This window comes from Sparus aurata, chromosome 24, assembly GCF_900880675.1.
Source record: "Sparus aurata chromosome 24, fSpaAur1.1, whole genome shotgun sequence".
In the NCBI taxonomy this organism is placed as follows: domain Eukaryota; kingdom Metazoa; phylum Chordata; class Actinopteri; order Spariformes; family Sparidae; genus Sparus; species Sparus aurata.
In genome coordinates, this window is record NC_044210.1 from 20,312,554 (window position 1) to 20,328,587 (window position 16,034).

At 41.8% G+C, this 16,034-nt stretch overlaps 1 protein-coding gene across 1 annotated transcript in view; it reads right to left on the bottom strand.

The window, feature by feature from the left end:
• The window catches only part of LOC115576541 (NLR family CARD domain-containing protein 3-like), a gene marked incomplete at both ends in the record, with an annotated part of 44,733 nt that overhangs the window by 936 nt on the left and 27,763 nt on the right, over positions 1–16,034 (bottom strand). Inside the window, 3 exons of the mRNA XM_030409070.1 lie at positions 189–198; positions 3,035–3,208; positions 4,694–4,867. Of these exons, the coding sequence (XP_030264930.1) occupies positions 189–198; positions 3,035–3,208; positions 4,694–4,867 (358 nt within the window). The remainder of the gene's footprint in view (positions 1–188; positions 199–3,034; positions 3,209–4,693; positions 4,868–16,034) is intronic.

A 16,034-nucleotide genomic window follows, 5' to 3' on the forward strand; every position in this document is an offset into this window, starting at 1 on the left:
CTGTTTCCTGTGGGCCACCTTACGCTTGCTGTTTGATCCAATGTCAACTTGTGACCAGGTTTCTATATTAGAGGACTTTTGGATTTGGACGTCAGAACTTTTGAGGTCCGATTCCTGTTTGAAGCTTGGAGGGCTTTTCTGAATCTCAGCTGCACAGTCTGCTTTTTGTTCTTGCTGTGTTTCTGCTGCTTTGTTTTACTGTGCAAAGAAACAAATACAATTTATACGTAATAAATCAATCAGAAAACATCGGACGTTGGTTCCCGACCTCTGCCACAGAACCAAGTGACAGAGACTCCCAGACTGTTTCCCTCCAGAACCTCACAAGTGTCACTGAAGCTGTCATCACTGTGCAGAAAATAGCTAATGTTAGCTCACTTTAGCTAATGTTAGCTAGCATTAGCTATCTTTTGCACATGAATGGCAGATAGCTAACACTAGCTAACGTTAGCTAGCGTTAGATAAAGTTAGCTAGCCGTAGCGAGACTCAGAATATGATACAAGTTAGCATTAACTAACATTAGTTTGTGTTAGCTTGATGTTTGCAAGGACATGATTGTTATGTCAGCTTGTGTTAGCCAATGTTAGCTAGCATTAGCTATTTTTAGCACAGGAATGACAGAGAGCTAACACTAGCTAACGTTAGCTAGCGTTAGATAACGTTTGCTTGTGTTAGCTAGCAGTAACTGGACTTAGAATATGATACAAGTAGGTATTATCGTTAGCTTGCGTTAGCTAATGTTAGCTAGCATTAGCTATTTTCTGCAGGAATGACAGATAGCTAACACTAGCTAACGTAAGCTAGCAGTATCTAGAATTAGAATATGACTTAGAATATGATACAAGTTAGCATTAGCGTTAGCTTGCATCAGGTAGCTGGCATTATAATGTTAGCTGGCATTATCCATTTTTTGCACAGGAATGACAGATAGCTAACATTAGCTAACATTGAATCAAGGAAATGACTGCTTAAGACAACTTTCAGAATTTGGTCATGTTAGCTAATGCTAGCTAACGTTAGGTAGCGCTACCTAGCGCTAGTCTTGGCACAAAAATCTACTTTGAACTGATGTTTGGCGAGGCATTGTTTGGATGTAGCTGTATTTGTTGCTCTGATGGTGTTGTAATGTGCTTGTAGAGAGGAAAATGCAGGCGGAGAGGGAATAAAAGAGCATTTCCATGTTTACCTTACTCTCTGTTAGGGTTAGATTATAAAGGTTTTCCCCACTTTATCTGGATTAAATGAAAATAAATGATTAAAGTAGAATAATAATAATTCTTATTGCATCTCCAACAATCTCTCTTTGTATATAAATGCTTTCCTGATTCTTCTCCTCCTTCTATGCATTTATGTACCGGTAAGTATTAAACAGACATTGAGAGGTTCTAAACAAACAGGAATAAGATGACATGAACGTAATATTGGTCAAACAAATAATAATACACTTTTCAGTCTGCCTAAAGATAGCAAGGCTGTGTGGAGCAGCCCTACATTAATCCTTGACACTGTTCTTTATAATGATTTACAGTTACTCAGAGTTGTTTCAGGGAGGCGTGTTGAAGAAAATCCTCTCTTCAACTGTCCTCAGGCGGGTGTGTGGTGTTTGCTTTAATAAACTATTCTGCATCGCAGGGATCAGTGAACGAGTGCCTGGTGCTGTCCAGGGTGACGGTCAGCCTCGCCGGGTTAAACATGCTGTAGGAGACTCCCGCGTTGCGCAGCTCAGCCTTCACTTGGTCGAACGATGCTCGGAGCCTGCCGACCTCAGGGCTCATGTCAGGGAAGGTGCGCACGGGAGAGCCATTGTAGATCAAGCAGCCTTTATTTCTGGATAGTTTCAAGATCTTTTCTTTTGCAGCCTCACAATAAGCGCCCGTGGCCTCTCTCCATTCTGTGGTTTCGGGGCGAGGCTCCTGTGTGCCCGGTCAATAACTAACGGTGCATCAAAGTTGTCCTCCCCCAGCACGGCGGACAAAAACTCTGTGGCAAAGCGGCTCGGGTTCCCTGCTTTACTGCCCTCTGTGACTCTGACGATACAGAGGTTTTGTCTACCGCTTCTGTTGCATCTGTGCACTTTTCTTGCAACCTTTTATAATCCTTCATTAACATTTCATGGCTTTGTTCCGAGACCGCTATCCTGTCAGTTGCATCACTGAGTAAATTGCCCATTTCTTTCTGATCGTTTGCCGTCTGTGTATGTGTGGACATAGGGACTCCATCTTCTGCAGGATCTCCTCCCGGAGCGCGCCGAAGTGCGCCCTGGCTTCTTCACGGAGAGAGGAGATGTCGTTCCTTATCTCTCGGTGCATGCTTTCTATCTGTGCTTTAATGTTGGTCGTTATCCCCTCTCGGTACGACTGTAGCTCGCTTCTCAGGGTCTTCACTGAAATAGGTGAATCTTGCTTATTGTCCACCATCTTTTGTTCTTTCTCGGCCATGGTCGGTGGCGTTAAGAGTTTTTGCATGTATCTTGGGCTATTCCCTCTTCTCATTACAAGACGTGCAGTCTTACCGGATCAGTCCTAAAACGACTCCCAAATTTCTCGTCTTAAGATGGTCTAGGAAACTATTTTATATAAAAGTTTGATGGAGCTGGCTCTACCTGCTACCTACTCCATACGGCCGGAAGCGGAAATCCCTGAAAACAGATTTAATGTTAATGTTTGATAACCCTCTGCAGTCAGTGTGGAGTGTGAAGTAGCTTGGATGAGCGGTTCATCAAGCAGCAAAACCAGAGGCCAAGAAATCAGACAGGCACAATTTAAACAGACACTAAACTAGTCTGAAGAAAGAGGTGTAACTCTAGTGTTTGTGCCAAGACTCTTCTGGTCACTAATCTTCATCTCTTCTTCTCCTCATCTTCCTCTCTTCACTTGTAACTATTGGCTTCAAGCTATGCTGCCTTTTCTCCTGAACTGTACTGAACATCTGGAGGTGGAGTAAACAAAGCCGACCTCCCGACACTGAACCATCTACAATCCAGATACAGAGTCTCACACTGACTGTCTGTGGCTGCAGCAGGACTCTTCATACCTGAGAGTTTCCAGTCTGCAGCCTGGATCGTTCAGTCGAGCAGACAGCTGCTTTATTCCTGAGTCTCCTGGATGATTGTAGCTCAGGTCCAGCTCTCTCAGATGGGAGGGGTTGGAGTCCAGAGCTGAGGCCAGAGAAATACAGCCTTCCTCTGTGATCAGACAGCCTGACAGCCTGCAGACACACAAAACAACACTATCTGAACCAAACCCCATGACAATCCATCCAATAGTTGTTGAGATTAGTACATCAGGACCAAAGAGCAGAATAGACTGACTGACCCACATTTCATATATAAAATGCATTCATGCTTCCATCAGGATGGAATGTAGTTATTTTGGTGATCCTCTGACATATTATATATTTTTTCATTTATCTTTTTACCCCATCTGGTTTAGACCTGCTCATATTGTACAGTTACATGAACAAATGAAATAAAATAATGAATTCTGACCTGAGAGTTTCAAGGACACAGTGTGGACTCTTCAGTTCAAGTTCAAGTAGTTTCACTCCTGAATCCTGCAGGTTGTTGTCACTCAGGTCCAGCTCTCTCAGACTAGAGGACTGGGAGCTGAGAACTGAGGACAGAGCTTTACAGACTCTCTCTGACAGGTTACAGCCTCTCAGTTTGGAGAGGAAATAATAAATAAGAACTCGGTAAAATGTTGAGTTTTAGTGAGACAGTATCAGTGTTTCAAACACTCCAAACTATTTTCAGTGCCATTTCCTCATCCCCTTATATTGTCTTGAATACACCAGCCATTTCAAAGAGATACTTAAATAACTACTGTGTTTACCAAAAACATATACACATGTCAAATACATTATAAATGAGATCAAATAAATGGAGTTTTCACAGAGAGACAGAGTGGTCAGGTCACTCAGTGTCTCCTGAAGCTTCGAGTTTTATGAATGTCACATGAACTATGCTGGAATGTGGTTCAATGCCTCTTAGTGTCTAAATACTTTTGCCATATGATCTCTGTAAGTCTTACAAGCAAGTTGGTGTTTCAGCTGTGAATCAGTGAAATGATGAACTCAATCAGCATGTGTGTCTAAGTGTAACACTGTCCATCGACTGATACACAGATGGAACATGTCACTTCACAGGGTTTCTTGGCCTGCTGCTTTTTGTGTTTGTAAATAAAACATTGAGCCTAAATTATATTTCTCCCCAACATTGTCGGAGTCCACAGGAAGGACCCACTGGAGTAGGACCGTCTCTGTGAACCAGACCCCCTGATTTACAAATCAAGCAGTGGATACCAACAAGCTCCCCATGTGGCTCAAACGTGTACTGCAGATTGAAATCTTAAATTATAAGGAAAGGAAAGTCTGCTAATTTATTTGGTGACCCAAATAAAATCCTCTCTGGGAATGACTGGTATATAATCTCTTGCTCCACTGCTGTTCAGTTCTAGACATGTTGTAAACGTGACAATAAATCATGACTGAATCAAGAATAAACATCCAGGTATCAAAGTCATATGACATCAAGCATAAATGAGGTTCTTCATCCTCATTATTCATGTTGTACAGGGGATGAATTAATGAAAATAACATTCAAAGAAAACAAGTTTGATAGCAAAATTAAGCAATTAGCAATTAAAAAAATGGCCAAAAATATATGAATGATTTCATAACAAACAGTCATCTGACCTCAAACTTTCCAGATTGCAGTGTTGACTCTCCAGTCCAGGTAACAGCAGCTTTACTCCTGAATCCTGCAGGTTGTTGCTACTCAGGTCCAGCTCTCTCAGACTAGAGGACTGGGAGCTGAGAACTGAGGACAGAGCTTCACAGTTTCTCTCTGAGAGGTTACAGCCACTCAGCCTGGATAAAGAATAATGAGCAAAACAAGAAAAAAATAATTCCATTTGGGTCAATAACAGCACATTTACTCCATTCTGAAGAAACTTATCCAGACTTACAGAACTTTGTTGGAGGCTTTGACCACTGGCAGCAGCCTCAGAAGAGCCTTCTCTGAAGCAGAGTATTTTTTCAGGTCAAACACATCCAGATCTTTTTCTGATGACAGTAAGATGAAGACCAGAGCTGACCACTGAGCAGGAGACAGTTTATCTGTGGAGAGACTTCCTGAACTCAGGGACTGTTGGATCTTCTCCACTAGAGAACGATCGTTCAGTTCATTCAGACAGTGGAACAGATTGATGCTTTTCTCTGCAGACAGATTCTCACTGAACTTCTTCTTCATGTACTTGATTGTTTTCTGGTTGTTTTTTGAGCTACTTCCTGTCTGTGTCTGCAGACCTCGGAGGAGAGTCTGATTGGTCTGCAGTGAAAGACCCAGGAGGAAGCGGAGGAACAAGTCCAGGTGTCCATTTGAACTCTGTAAGGCCTGGTCTACAGCACTCTGGTAGAGACATGTCTCTGCAGATTGATGGTCTGCTGTTTTTTCTCCTGCCAGCAGATTGACTCCAGAGTTTAAGAATGTCAGATGGACATGAAGAGCAGCTAGAAACTCCTGAACACTCAGATGGACGAAGCAGAACACCTTGTCCTGGTACAGTCCACTCTCCTCTTTAAAGATCTGTTTGAACACTCCTGAGTACACTGAGGCTGCTCTGATATCGATGCCACACTCTGTCAGGTCTGATTCATAGAAGATCAGGTTTCCTTTCTGCAGCTGATCAAAAGCCAGTTTTCCCAGAGACTCAATCATCTTCCTGCTCTCTGGAGTCCAGTGTGGATCTGTCTCAGCTCCTCCATCATACTTGACCTTCTTCACTTTGGACTGAACCACCAGGAAGTGGATGTACATCTCAGTCAGGGTCTTGGGCAGCTCTCCTCCCTCTCTGGTCTTCAACACATCCTCCAGAACTGTAGCAGTGATCCAGCAGAAGACTGGAATGTGACACATGATGTGGAGGCTTCGTGATGTCTTGATGTGGGAGATGATTCTGCTGGCCTCCTCCTCATCTCTGAATCTCTTCCTGAAGTACTCCTCCTTCTGTGGGTCAGTGAACCCTCTGACCTCTGTCACCATGTCAACACACCCAGGAGGGATCTGATTGGCTACTGCAGGTCGTGTGGTTATCCAGAGGCGAGCAGAGGGAAGCAGTTTCCCCTTGATGAGGTTTGTCAGCAGCACATCCACTGAGGTGGACTCTCTAACATCAGTCAGAATCTCAGTCTTGTTCAAGTCCAGAGGAGGTCGACACTCATCCAGACCGTCAAAGATGAACACAATCTGGAACTCTTCAAACCTGCAGATTTCTTTGGTTTCAGTGAAGAAGTAATGAACAAGTTCCACCAAGCTGAACTTTTTCTCTTTCAGCAGATTCAGCTCTCTGAAAGTGAATGGAAATATGAACTGTATGTCCTGGTTGGCTTTGTCTTCAGCCCAGTCCAGAGTGAACTTCTGTGTTAAGACTGTTTTCCCGATGCCAGCCACTCCCTTTGTCATCCGTGTTCTGATTGGTTCGTCTCTTCCAGGTGAGGCTTTAAAGATGTCTTCTTGTCTGACTGTTGTTTCTGGTCTGTGTGGTTTCCTGGATGCTGTTTCAATCTGTCTGACCTCATGTTCATCATTGACCTCCGCAGTCCCTCCCTCTGTGATGTAGAGCTCTGTGTAGATCTGATTCAGAAGGGTTGGGTTTCCTGCTTTAGCGATCCCCTCAAACACACACTGGAACTTCTTCTGCAGGTTAGATTTAAGTTTACGCTGACAAACCCCATAATGACTTTCTAAATAAACACACAATAAACAACCTCATCAAGTTATTTATAAAGACAATAACACAATTTCCTTCCCCTAAAGATTGTATATATAAACAAATTCATCATCATCAGACTTCAGTAAACGCCTCATTGATCCATCATGTTAAATCTTTAGAGAAATCCTCTTACTGCGCTGCAGACAGTCAGCCAGCTCCTCCTGCTTCATTCTCCTCAGGAAGTGAAGTGTGATCTTCAGAAATGCCTCTCTGCTGCTCCTCCTCTGCTCTTCATCCTTACCTTCCAACACCTCCTCATCCCCCCTCTGACTCTCTGGGTAGCATTCCGGGTAATCTGAACTCAGAACCTTCTGCACCTTCTTCAGCTCGTTCTTTACAAAAGTCACAATGTTCTCCTCCAGCAGCTGAAACAGAATAATATGTGAATGACAACATTTAACATCATGGAGCCAAACATCAGATCCATGTTGGACAGATTCACCACTGGTCTGTAAAGTGCAGCATGGAGATTATTGTGAACAGACTGGATGTAAAAGTAGTTGTTGTTCATGTACAGACCATAAATATGGAGTCCAGGTGTGTCTGATGCTGCTGGACAGACGGACCTCTGGGAACCTCTGAGCTCTCCTGGTCGACTCTGTGGAGGAATCATGAAGAATCAGTCACATTGTGTCTGTCCACTCAGAGACAAACACAAGCTGAAGGTCCTTTGAGTTAAAGTGTTGATGACATCATTGAATCAGATGGTTTCCTCTGACATCACAGTGTTGGTCGTACTGCTGACCCCACTGTGAATCAACAGTCAGTCAGTTTACTGGGTTGGTTCAGCAGCTTGTCTGGTTTAGTCCCTCCAGCTCTTATTGACCCGTTTAATACTGTGGACAGCAACACACAGCTAACACAAGCTAGCTGGATGCTAACTGTCCAGTGCAAACTGGTGAAGAGTCTAAATAAACTTTTTCAATTGAGATTCCAACAATGGAGAATCAAAAAATGATTCATTTTGTCTTTTTGTTGTATATTTAATTTGTCTGACACCAAAAAACTAAAGTACCAGTTTGTTTTTTGTACAAATTTGATTTTGATATTTAATTTGTCTGATTTGTGACCTGAAAGTCTTCATTGACTTTTTTGTGTTTTGCTTTCGGGTGATTAACGACACAACGGCCTAAATATAAAGATAATAATGAATTCAACATTTGTAAATATCAGCTATATTCATGTAGACGTGACTTGTAATACTTAACGTCTGAGTTTCAAAGTGCTCCACGTAACTTTAGAAGTATTTGTAAAACTTTATTATTTGTTGCATATATAATAAATATTGTAAAACAGTAAAATGTTCTGCCTTCAGTTCATATCTTTGTCTCAAGTGTTTGAACTATATTTAAGAGACCAGAAAATAAGTTATTTGTTTTTATATATTTCATATCTAATGTGCTGATATATAAGTCATCAGAGTGTTTTACTCTTCATATGGGTTTGGGTACCGGCCCCATGAGGTCCGGATGGGTCGGGCCCTTGTAACGTCAGATATAACACACAGCCCTTCCTCTCCTCAGCAGCAGGGTCAGATTTCAGCAGGAGGTGAGTCACTGCTGTTTGTCCACAGGAGGAACACTGTCCTGTCAGAGTTGTTTAGGGACGGACATGAAGAAATGTGAACCTGTCCTTTAATACTAATCCTGCTCTGACCTCCATCATCACTCTGAGAACATGAAGACCATCAGGAAGACTGGTCAGACTGGATTTAATGAGGACAGACATCAACAGAGAGCAACAGGACAACAACTTACTGTCTGTCTGACACATGTGCTTGTTTGAAATCAATGAATGCATCCATTGACCGGTCACTCTTGAAGGACACACAGCTGGGCTCAGAACCAGGTCCAGGTTCAGGTCCAGGTCCAGGTCCAGGTCCAGTAGAGGCTGGTCTCCTGCTGGACACAGAAGAAAACCACCAGAGATGTTAATTCACTTTCTAGTCTTCAGACACAGAAGCTTCTGTCCATAAAATAGTGGAAAACATCAGGAATAAACCTTCAGAGAATATTGGACCAAACTAATTCAATAAAGTGAAATGAAGAGTTGAAGACTGGTTCTATTGGGCAGCTTTCTAAAGTGAGAAGATACATTTAAGTGAAGAAGAACGAAGCTGAAAATAAACATCAGGTTTCAAAAAACATCTTTCTCCACAGTTAAAACATGAATCAGTCACATATTAATGTTATTAACAGCTCACCTCTTTACAGCAGGAGCTGGTTGTTCTTTAAGATTAATGTCACGATCATTTGACCAGTCACTCTTGAAGGACACACAGCTGGGCTCAAGTCCAGGTCCAGGTCCAGGTCCAGGTCCATGTCCAGGTCCAGGTCCAGTGGTTTTAGAGGGAGGGCCTCCCTCCTCTCTGTCCTCACACTGATTCATGCTGCTCAACTCACACACACTTTCATCTGGAGAGGAAACACAAATCATTCATCTGCACATCAACTGAAATCAGCCTTTCCATCATGTCTCCTGTCAGAACATCAGCTGCTCCTCCTCTGATTGGCTGCTTCATATCAGCGTCACATGAATGCTGCACTTCTACTGTCAGTCCACTAGATGGTGTCATGGAGCATCAGACTGGATGTGAGTCGTCTGCTCTGAACACCAGTTTAACCAGCAAGACACGACTGGAATCACTGTTCTAGAAACACCAGTAACAATGGAGGAAAGTACATTTACTTGAGTACTTTAAGGAACTACAATTCTGAGGTACTTTAAGGAACTACAATTCTGAGGTACTTCAGTCACGTATTTCCACTTTGTGTTACTTTATAACTTTACTTGTTACGTATCTTTAGTTTATTTACACATTCAGATGATTGAGACACAATATCATGAACACATTGTGATGTATTATTGTAGATGATATATAAAGTCATTAATGTTGGTGTTTTTATTCCATGTGAACCATCTGTGTTAATATAACTGTCATCCTGCAGTTTACCTCTGCACCACCAGGTGGCGCCACACGGCTTCTAAAGACAAGCAGAGGAAGATTTGAGCCACATGCTGGACACAACCACTATTTTCATCTGCTTCACTCTGTTTTAGAAGAAAGTGTTCAAATGTTGCATCACTCCATCATTTATTGAGTTATTGATGACGTTTCACTGGCTTTAATATCACATTCACTGCTTTTATTTCACAGGCTTGTTCCGTGTTATCTTCAAGGGTTTCTCTCTCTGTGTGTGAAACCTGTTGAGCCACTTTTTCATCCACTGCTGGAATCTTCAAATCACAGCTTGTGATGGTTTGATTGGCTGCTGACTAGATGATGTCATCTTATTCTGCATCGGGACTAAATATTCGTTTCAGCTCGTTGGCTCAATACAAACATTATTTCACGTCCAGATTGTTGCTGTTTCTAGTGTCGCTAAGCTAACGACGGTTTGTGTTAACAAGTCAAACATTTTTAAATGTGTTACATTACCTTCAGCTGGAGGTTCACACGGACACGACTGTCTGCACCACAACCATCACAGTGAATGAGACTTTGGACCGGCGCCGCCTGAAGAGGCTGTTAGAGTTACACATTAATCACATCGTATGAATCATATCAGTGAAATCTGATGACTTGTGTGTTCAATGAGAGTGTAAAGCTCAAATACATGTTCAGTTGTTGTTACTTTGGTTCAACAAAGCAGCTTTAGCGACTTTTAAAGACCAACATCACTTTAACTGACTGTTAGTTTCTATGAGGTCACTACACAACAACTCACACACAACTCACAAGTTGTCATGAAGAAACATTCAGGTAACAACTTATAAAATCCTTCAGCTGTGCTGCAGATACTTTGTGAGTTTTTAACTAGAACCTCGTCAAACACACAGTAAAGTTACATGTTAGTGTTTGTGACTGTGATTCAGTTCAGGTCCAGTTTGAATGAAGTGAGTTTGACGACGAGTTAACGAGCAGATTAAACTGATCTCAGTTCAGTCAGAGACACAAACTTCAGTTCAGACTGTGGATGGTTGTATTTTTCTGTTCATAATGAAAATATTTCCTTTCCTGACATTTAGTGAGTTTATGTTGTTGACTTATTAGACTCAGCGGTGAACTGGCTGCTTTTCCATATCCAGCTGAAGCTCCAGGCTGTCAGACTGTCACTGCCTCTGAGCTACAGAGTGCTGTTAGGAGACAGGACGGACACACAGAGACGTCTTTGACAGGACGTCAACACTGTTGTTCTTCACTCTGCTCACAATGTTAGCTGGTTAGCTGAATGTTAGCTTGTTAGCTGGTTAGCTGAATGTTATTGTAAAGTTAAATCATATCTTACCTTCACAGGACTGAAAGTAGCAGGTGAGAGCAAACACAGTCCGTCCTCAGCTGCTGAAGGTCTCTCAGGTGAGCTTCATCACTGGAGGAGGAGCCCAGGTGAGCTCTCACACTCTGTTTACACGCCCTGATGCCTGATGGGTCCTAGTGCTCAACCCTGTGCTTAAAGCTTGCCGGTTGACGTTATGAAAGTCTTAGTGTTGGAGAAAGTCTTTCACTTTGTCCACATCTCAAACTTTGCTGTGTCGGGTCTTTTATGGAGTCGGTTCTGGAAAGTTCTTCATAAACCTGAATATCAAAGGCAAAGATACAAACTGTGAATCTGATGTGTTTTTCAGGAAGAATAGAAACAATTTAAAGCATTTATTTGATCCATCCATCGCTCAGACTTACAGAAATATCAACTCTTTTCATTCCTACAATATATTTCATGTCTTAACTGTCATTAACTCCACTAAAGTCCAACAACGTTGAGGTTCTTGTACTGGAACATTTCCACGTTGTGCTCCTTTAAACTTGCAGTCAGTGACATTATTGAAGAAGGCAGATAAAGATAGAATGTTTTCCTTGTTGTGCAGGGTCAGGGTTGTTACGTGGGGTTCCACTGCGCCCACGCTGCAGGAAACGCCCAGCTGAAGCTGCACTACTGGGGGGTGGACTTCACCTGCTGGTGCTCCTACAAGGTGAGCTGACAGGAAGAGTCCTCCACATGTCATTCATATGAGAGTTCAGGTATACAGTGTGTATATGACTGACCATTGTCTGCTCTCACTGTCTGAACTCAGCTGCTGCAGCTCCACTCTCACTATATATGTACACGTACATATTATACAATATAAAAGGAAATGCATACATATTTACACCCGTGGTATCTGCTTCAACTCATATTCCTTTTCCTATATATTCTGAGCAATGTCACACATAATGTATTCTCCTCTTTATTCATTAGTTTCATAATATGAGTACCAAATACGTATACATACCTATAAGCATAACATGACATTTCTGAAAGCCATTTGCTCAAACTACCTCTGAAATAACAGAACTTTAACAAGGTTCTAGCAAACTTATTTGTTTTTGTCAAGTAGCTAAAAGAAGCTAACCAGTGTAGCTACTAGAAACACTAATGTAGCTGTTAATAATAATTAAAGGAGGCAACTAGAGTTCTGACATTGCCTGTATTAATGGCCAAACCTGTGTTAGTAAACCTCTGTACATTCAGCTGTAATCTAGCTGTAATTGTCTCCATGGTAAAGACCTGTTTCACTCCATCCCTCCATTGCATTATATTAGGGGGCTGAGGCCTCAACCAACACACTGGGATGATTTTCTTTGCTATTAAAAGCATAAATCTCAATAAGTAGGTCACATCTCCATCCATCCTTTTGTCAGGAAATATACCCAGTATACAGCAGGCTGGATCTAAACCAGAATCAATACCCAGAACCTGTTTGATTTCTTTTTGTACATTTGTCCAGAAGTCTTGAATCTTTGCACACTCCCAAAATATCTGCATTAACTCCCCCACCAGTCCACAGTCCCTCCAACACATCTCAGTGCTGTTGCTGTGTTTAGCGCTGATACATGGAGTGATAAAGTTCTGCATTTTTACCTTCCAATCAAACTCCCCCCACGATGGACTGTAAGTTAGTCTGTGTCCTGCTTTAAATTCTTACTCACATTTTTCATCTGTTATTATTGTATTGATTTCCGACTCATTTTTCTTTGATATATCTGTTATTCTCATTGAATTCATATTGTAGTGCTTTATAGATTTCAGATCTTTTTTTTGATTCTTGACTGTTCCTCTGTAAAAGACATTAACAATTCCTCCAGTTTAGTTGGTTCTTTACAGATATGTTCCCATTCCTCATGTCTCTGAAGGCAGTGTCTAAACTGTAAACATTTATACAAGTCATGAGTTGGTAGATCGAATTCCTGTGCCAATTGTTCAACAGACTTAATGATAGGACCATTAAACACCTGCGCTATGTATATGAACCCTTCATTTGTCATGCTGTTATGCTGTTATTAAACCCTGCAGCCATATTAGATGGTAAACAGTCTGGGTCTTTGCTCTTTTGGTGGCCCTACATGTAGAATTTGACAGTTTTAACATCTTTCATACTGTTGACCACACTTTCATTGTTTCCCGTATCCAGTCATTGCCAATCTGAGATTCCTTCCAGATCTTTTCAGTCACAAATGGGAGTGATTCCAATGGAACCTTTTGACATGCGCTTTTTTCCATTCCCACTCACACTGCATCCATATCATTAGTTATCCACATAGTTACAGTTCCAAGTTGCGCTGCCCAATAATACTTTCTTAAATTGGGCACATTCAGCCCTCCCTTCTCTTTCGGACAAAGAAGCGTCTTGTATTTTATTCTGACTCTTATTTTGCCATAGAAATTTCAATATATTCTTGTATAATATTTTAAAGGTAGAGCTAGGAATCATAATCAGCAATGACCGGAACACAAACAGCAATCTTGGTAGTATATTCATTCTTACTGTTTCAATTGTCCCCGTTAGAGTTCGAGGCAGAATCTCCCACCTGTCCAAATCCTTCCTCATCTCTTTTATCAATTTCACATCATTTGCTTCAAATAAGTGTGATATGGTCGGGCTGATCATCACACCCAGATTTCTAAAACCCTTAATAGTCCATTTAAAATGATCTTTTCATTCTGCTGGACATTCACCAGAGAGCATCATAGCTACTGATTGACTTTCATTGATCACGTATCCTGATATATCTCCGTATTGCTTTAGACTGTTCAGCAGGACTGGTATCAATGAGGATGGTTCACTCATATATGTAATTAAATGATCTGCAAATAATGATGTTTTGTGTTCTAGACCCCCTTCATCCTTTATTCGCTCTATATTTGTATTTGTCTTATTGACTCAGTGGTTCAATACTCATAGCAGATAATGTCGGGCTCAGGCAGTCTCCTTGTCTGACTCGTCTTTTGATGTAGAAACAATCAGAACATTGATACATGAGACACTTTAATGAATATATACATCATAATACAGACTTGTTTGTTTTGTATTCTCATCAGCTGTTAATATTCTGTTTCTGTGATAAAACATCCTGATAAACAACCTGTTTTTACATCCATCTGTTTATTATGTCACCATGGAAACCATCAGATGAGTTTATGAACACCATCACAGGTTTTTGTTTCTTCTCATCACGGTTATAAAAACACATAAAACAAGCAGAAACATCAACATGTGAGTGACACACATCTTGTTAAATAAAGCTTCAGAGACGTTTGATTTGACGTCCTGAATGTTTTTCAGCTCAAAGTGTTGAAATATAAAAAGTGAAGTGGTATGGAAAGTATGACACGTGTGTTATTTTAAGAACATCAGTAAAGGACAGAGTAAAATAAGATATTTAGATGTTCTGTAGATACGGGTCGCTCCACACCGACTGACCCAGGACCTGCCAGCTCATGTCACACATTCTTTTTAAAGACATTTGTGTTGAAACTTAAAATCCAAATACTTGTTTTGTCTCATATTTCACGAAAATCCTGAAATTTAATTCTTTTGGAGAAGTGGGAAAAGTTATGGATTGTGGGTGAGTTGGCTGGTTGGAATGACCCATAATCAGTACATGACTTATTGATTCACACACATATGAATCAATTCATACAAATTTTGGAATCTTTGCTCTGAACATCAGCGTTCAGAAGCATCAAACATGAGCTCAAATCTCTTCAGCACTTGTTTAAAAACTTCATGAGGACAGTTTAGTTTGTGATGTGTGAAAGTGTTTCAATATTTCATCCGGCTCTCAGACTTCCAAACATCTTCAGCCAACCGGCTCAGACAGAGAAAGACTTTTCTCACAGCTGTTTAGTTTGACGGACCAGATTCAAATCCAACAAACGTCCTGAAAATACAGCCGGACTTCAACAGCCACAAAACACTGAGAGAAACACAATGATTGTCATTCAAATGTGTTTTCTTCTCATAGAATAATCAGACAGAAATGAAGAGATGTTGTGCAGTTTCTGACTCTGTCACTACGGACAGAATTACATGTGTTAACCAACACCATCAAACTTTTAGTTTCATCATTAGAAACACATGAAACAAGTCAGAGTGTTTCAGGTGGAGTGTCGAGTACATTTGATCAGATTTTACTGTCCATTTACAACTTTGTTCACAATGATTCTTTACAATTAAAGCTGCAGACGACTCAATGTTTTCTCTTTCTTACATTTCACTAATAGTTGTGGATTTTATTGGAACAAGAGCCAGAATTCAAAACAACACATGACAGAAAGTACAAGTCAACGCAATTTAATCCACAATTTAATGGAAGAAGAAGTTTCAAATGGAAATGAAGAATCTTTTCAATCACTTTGAATCATTTTGTACAAAGTTGACTGATGAATTTATTCCATCCATCCATCTTCTTCCGCATTATCCGGGGCCGGGTCGCAGGGGCAGCTGCCTGAGCAGGGACACCCAGACTTCCCTCTCCCCGGACACTGCCTCCAGCCCTTCCGGGAGGATCCCAAGGCGTTCCCAGGCCAGCTGAGTGACATAGTCACACCAGCGTGTCCTGGGTCTTCCTCGGGGTCTCCTCCCGGCGGGACATGCCAGGAACACCTCCCGAGGGAGGCGTCCCGGGGGCATCCGAAACAGATGCCTGAGCAACCTCAGCTGGCTCCTCTCGATGTGGAGGAGTAGCGGCTCTACTCCGAGCTCCTCGTGGGTGACAGAGCTCTTCACCCTATCTCTAAGGGAGCGCCCTGCCACCCTGCGGAGGAAACTCATTTCGGCCGCTTGTATCCGGGATCTTATTCTTTCGGTCATGACCCAAAGTTCATGGCCATAGGTGAGGGTCGGAACGTAGATTGACTGGTAAATCGAGAGCTTCGCCTTTCGGCTCAGCTCTCTCTTCACCACGACAGACCGATACAACGACCGCATTACTGCGGCCGCTG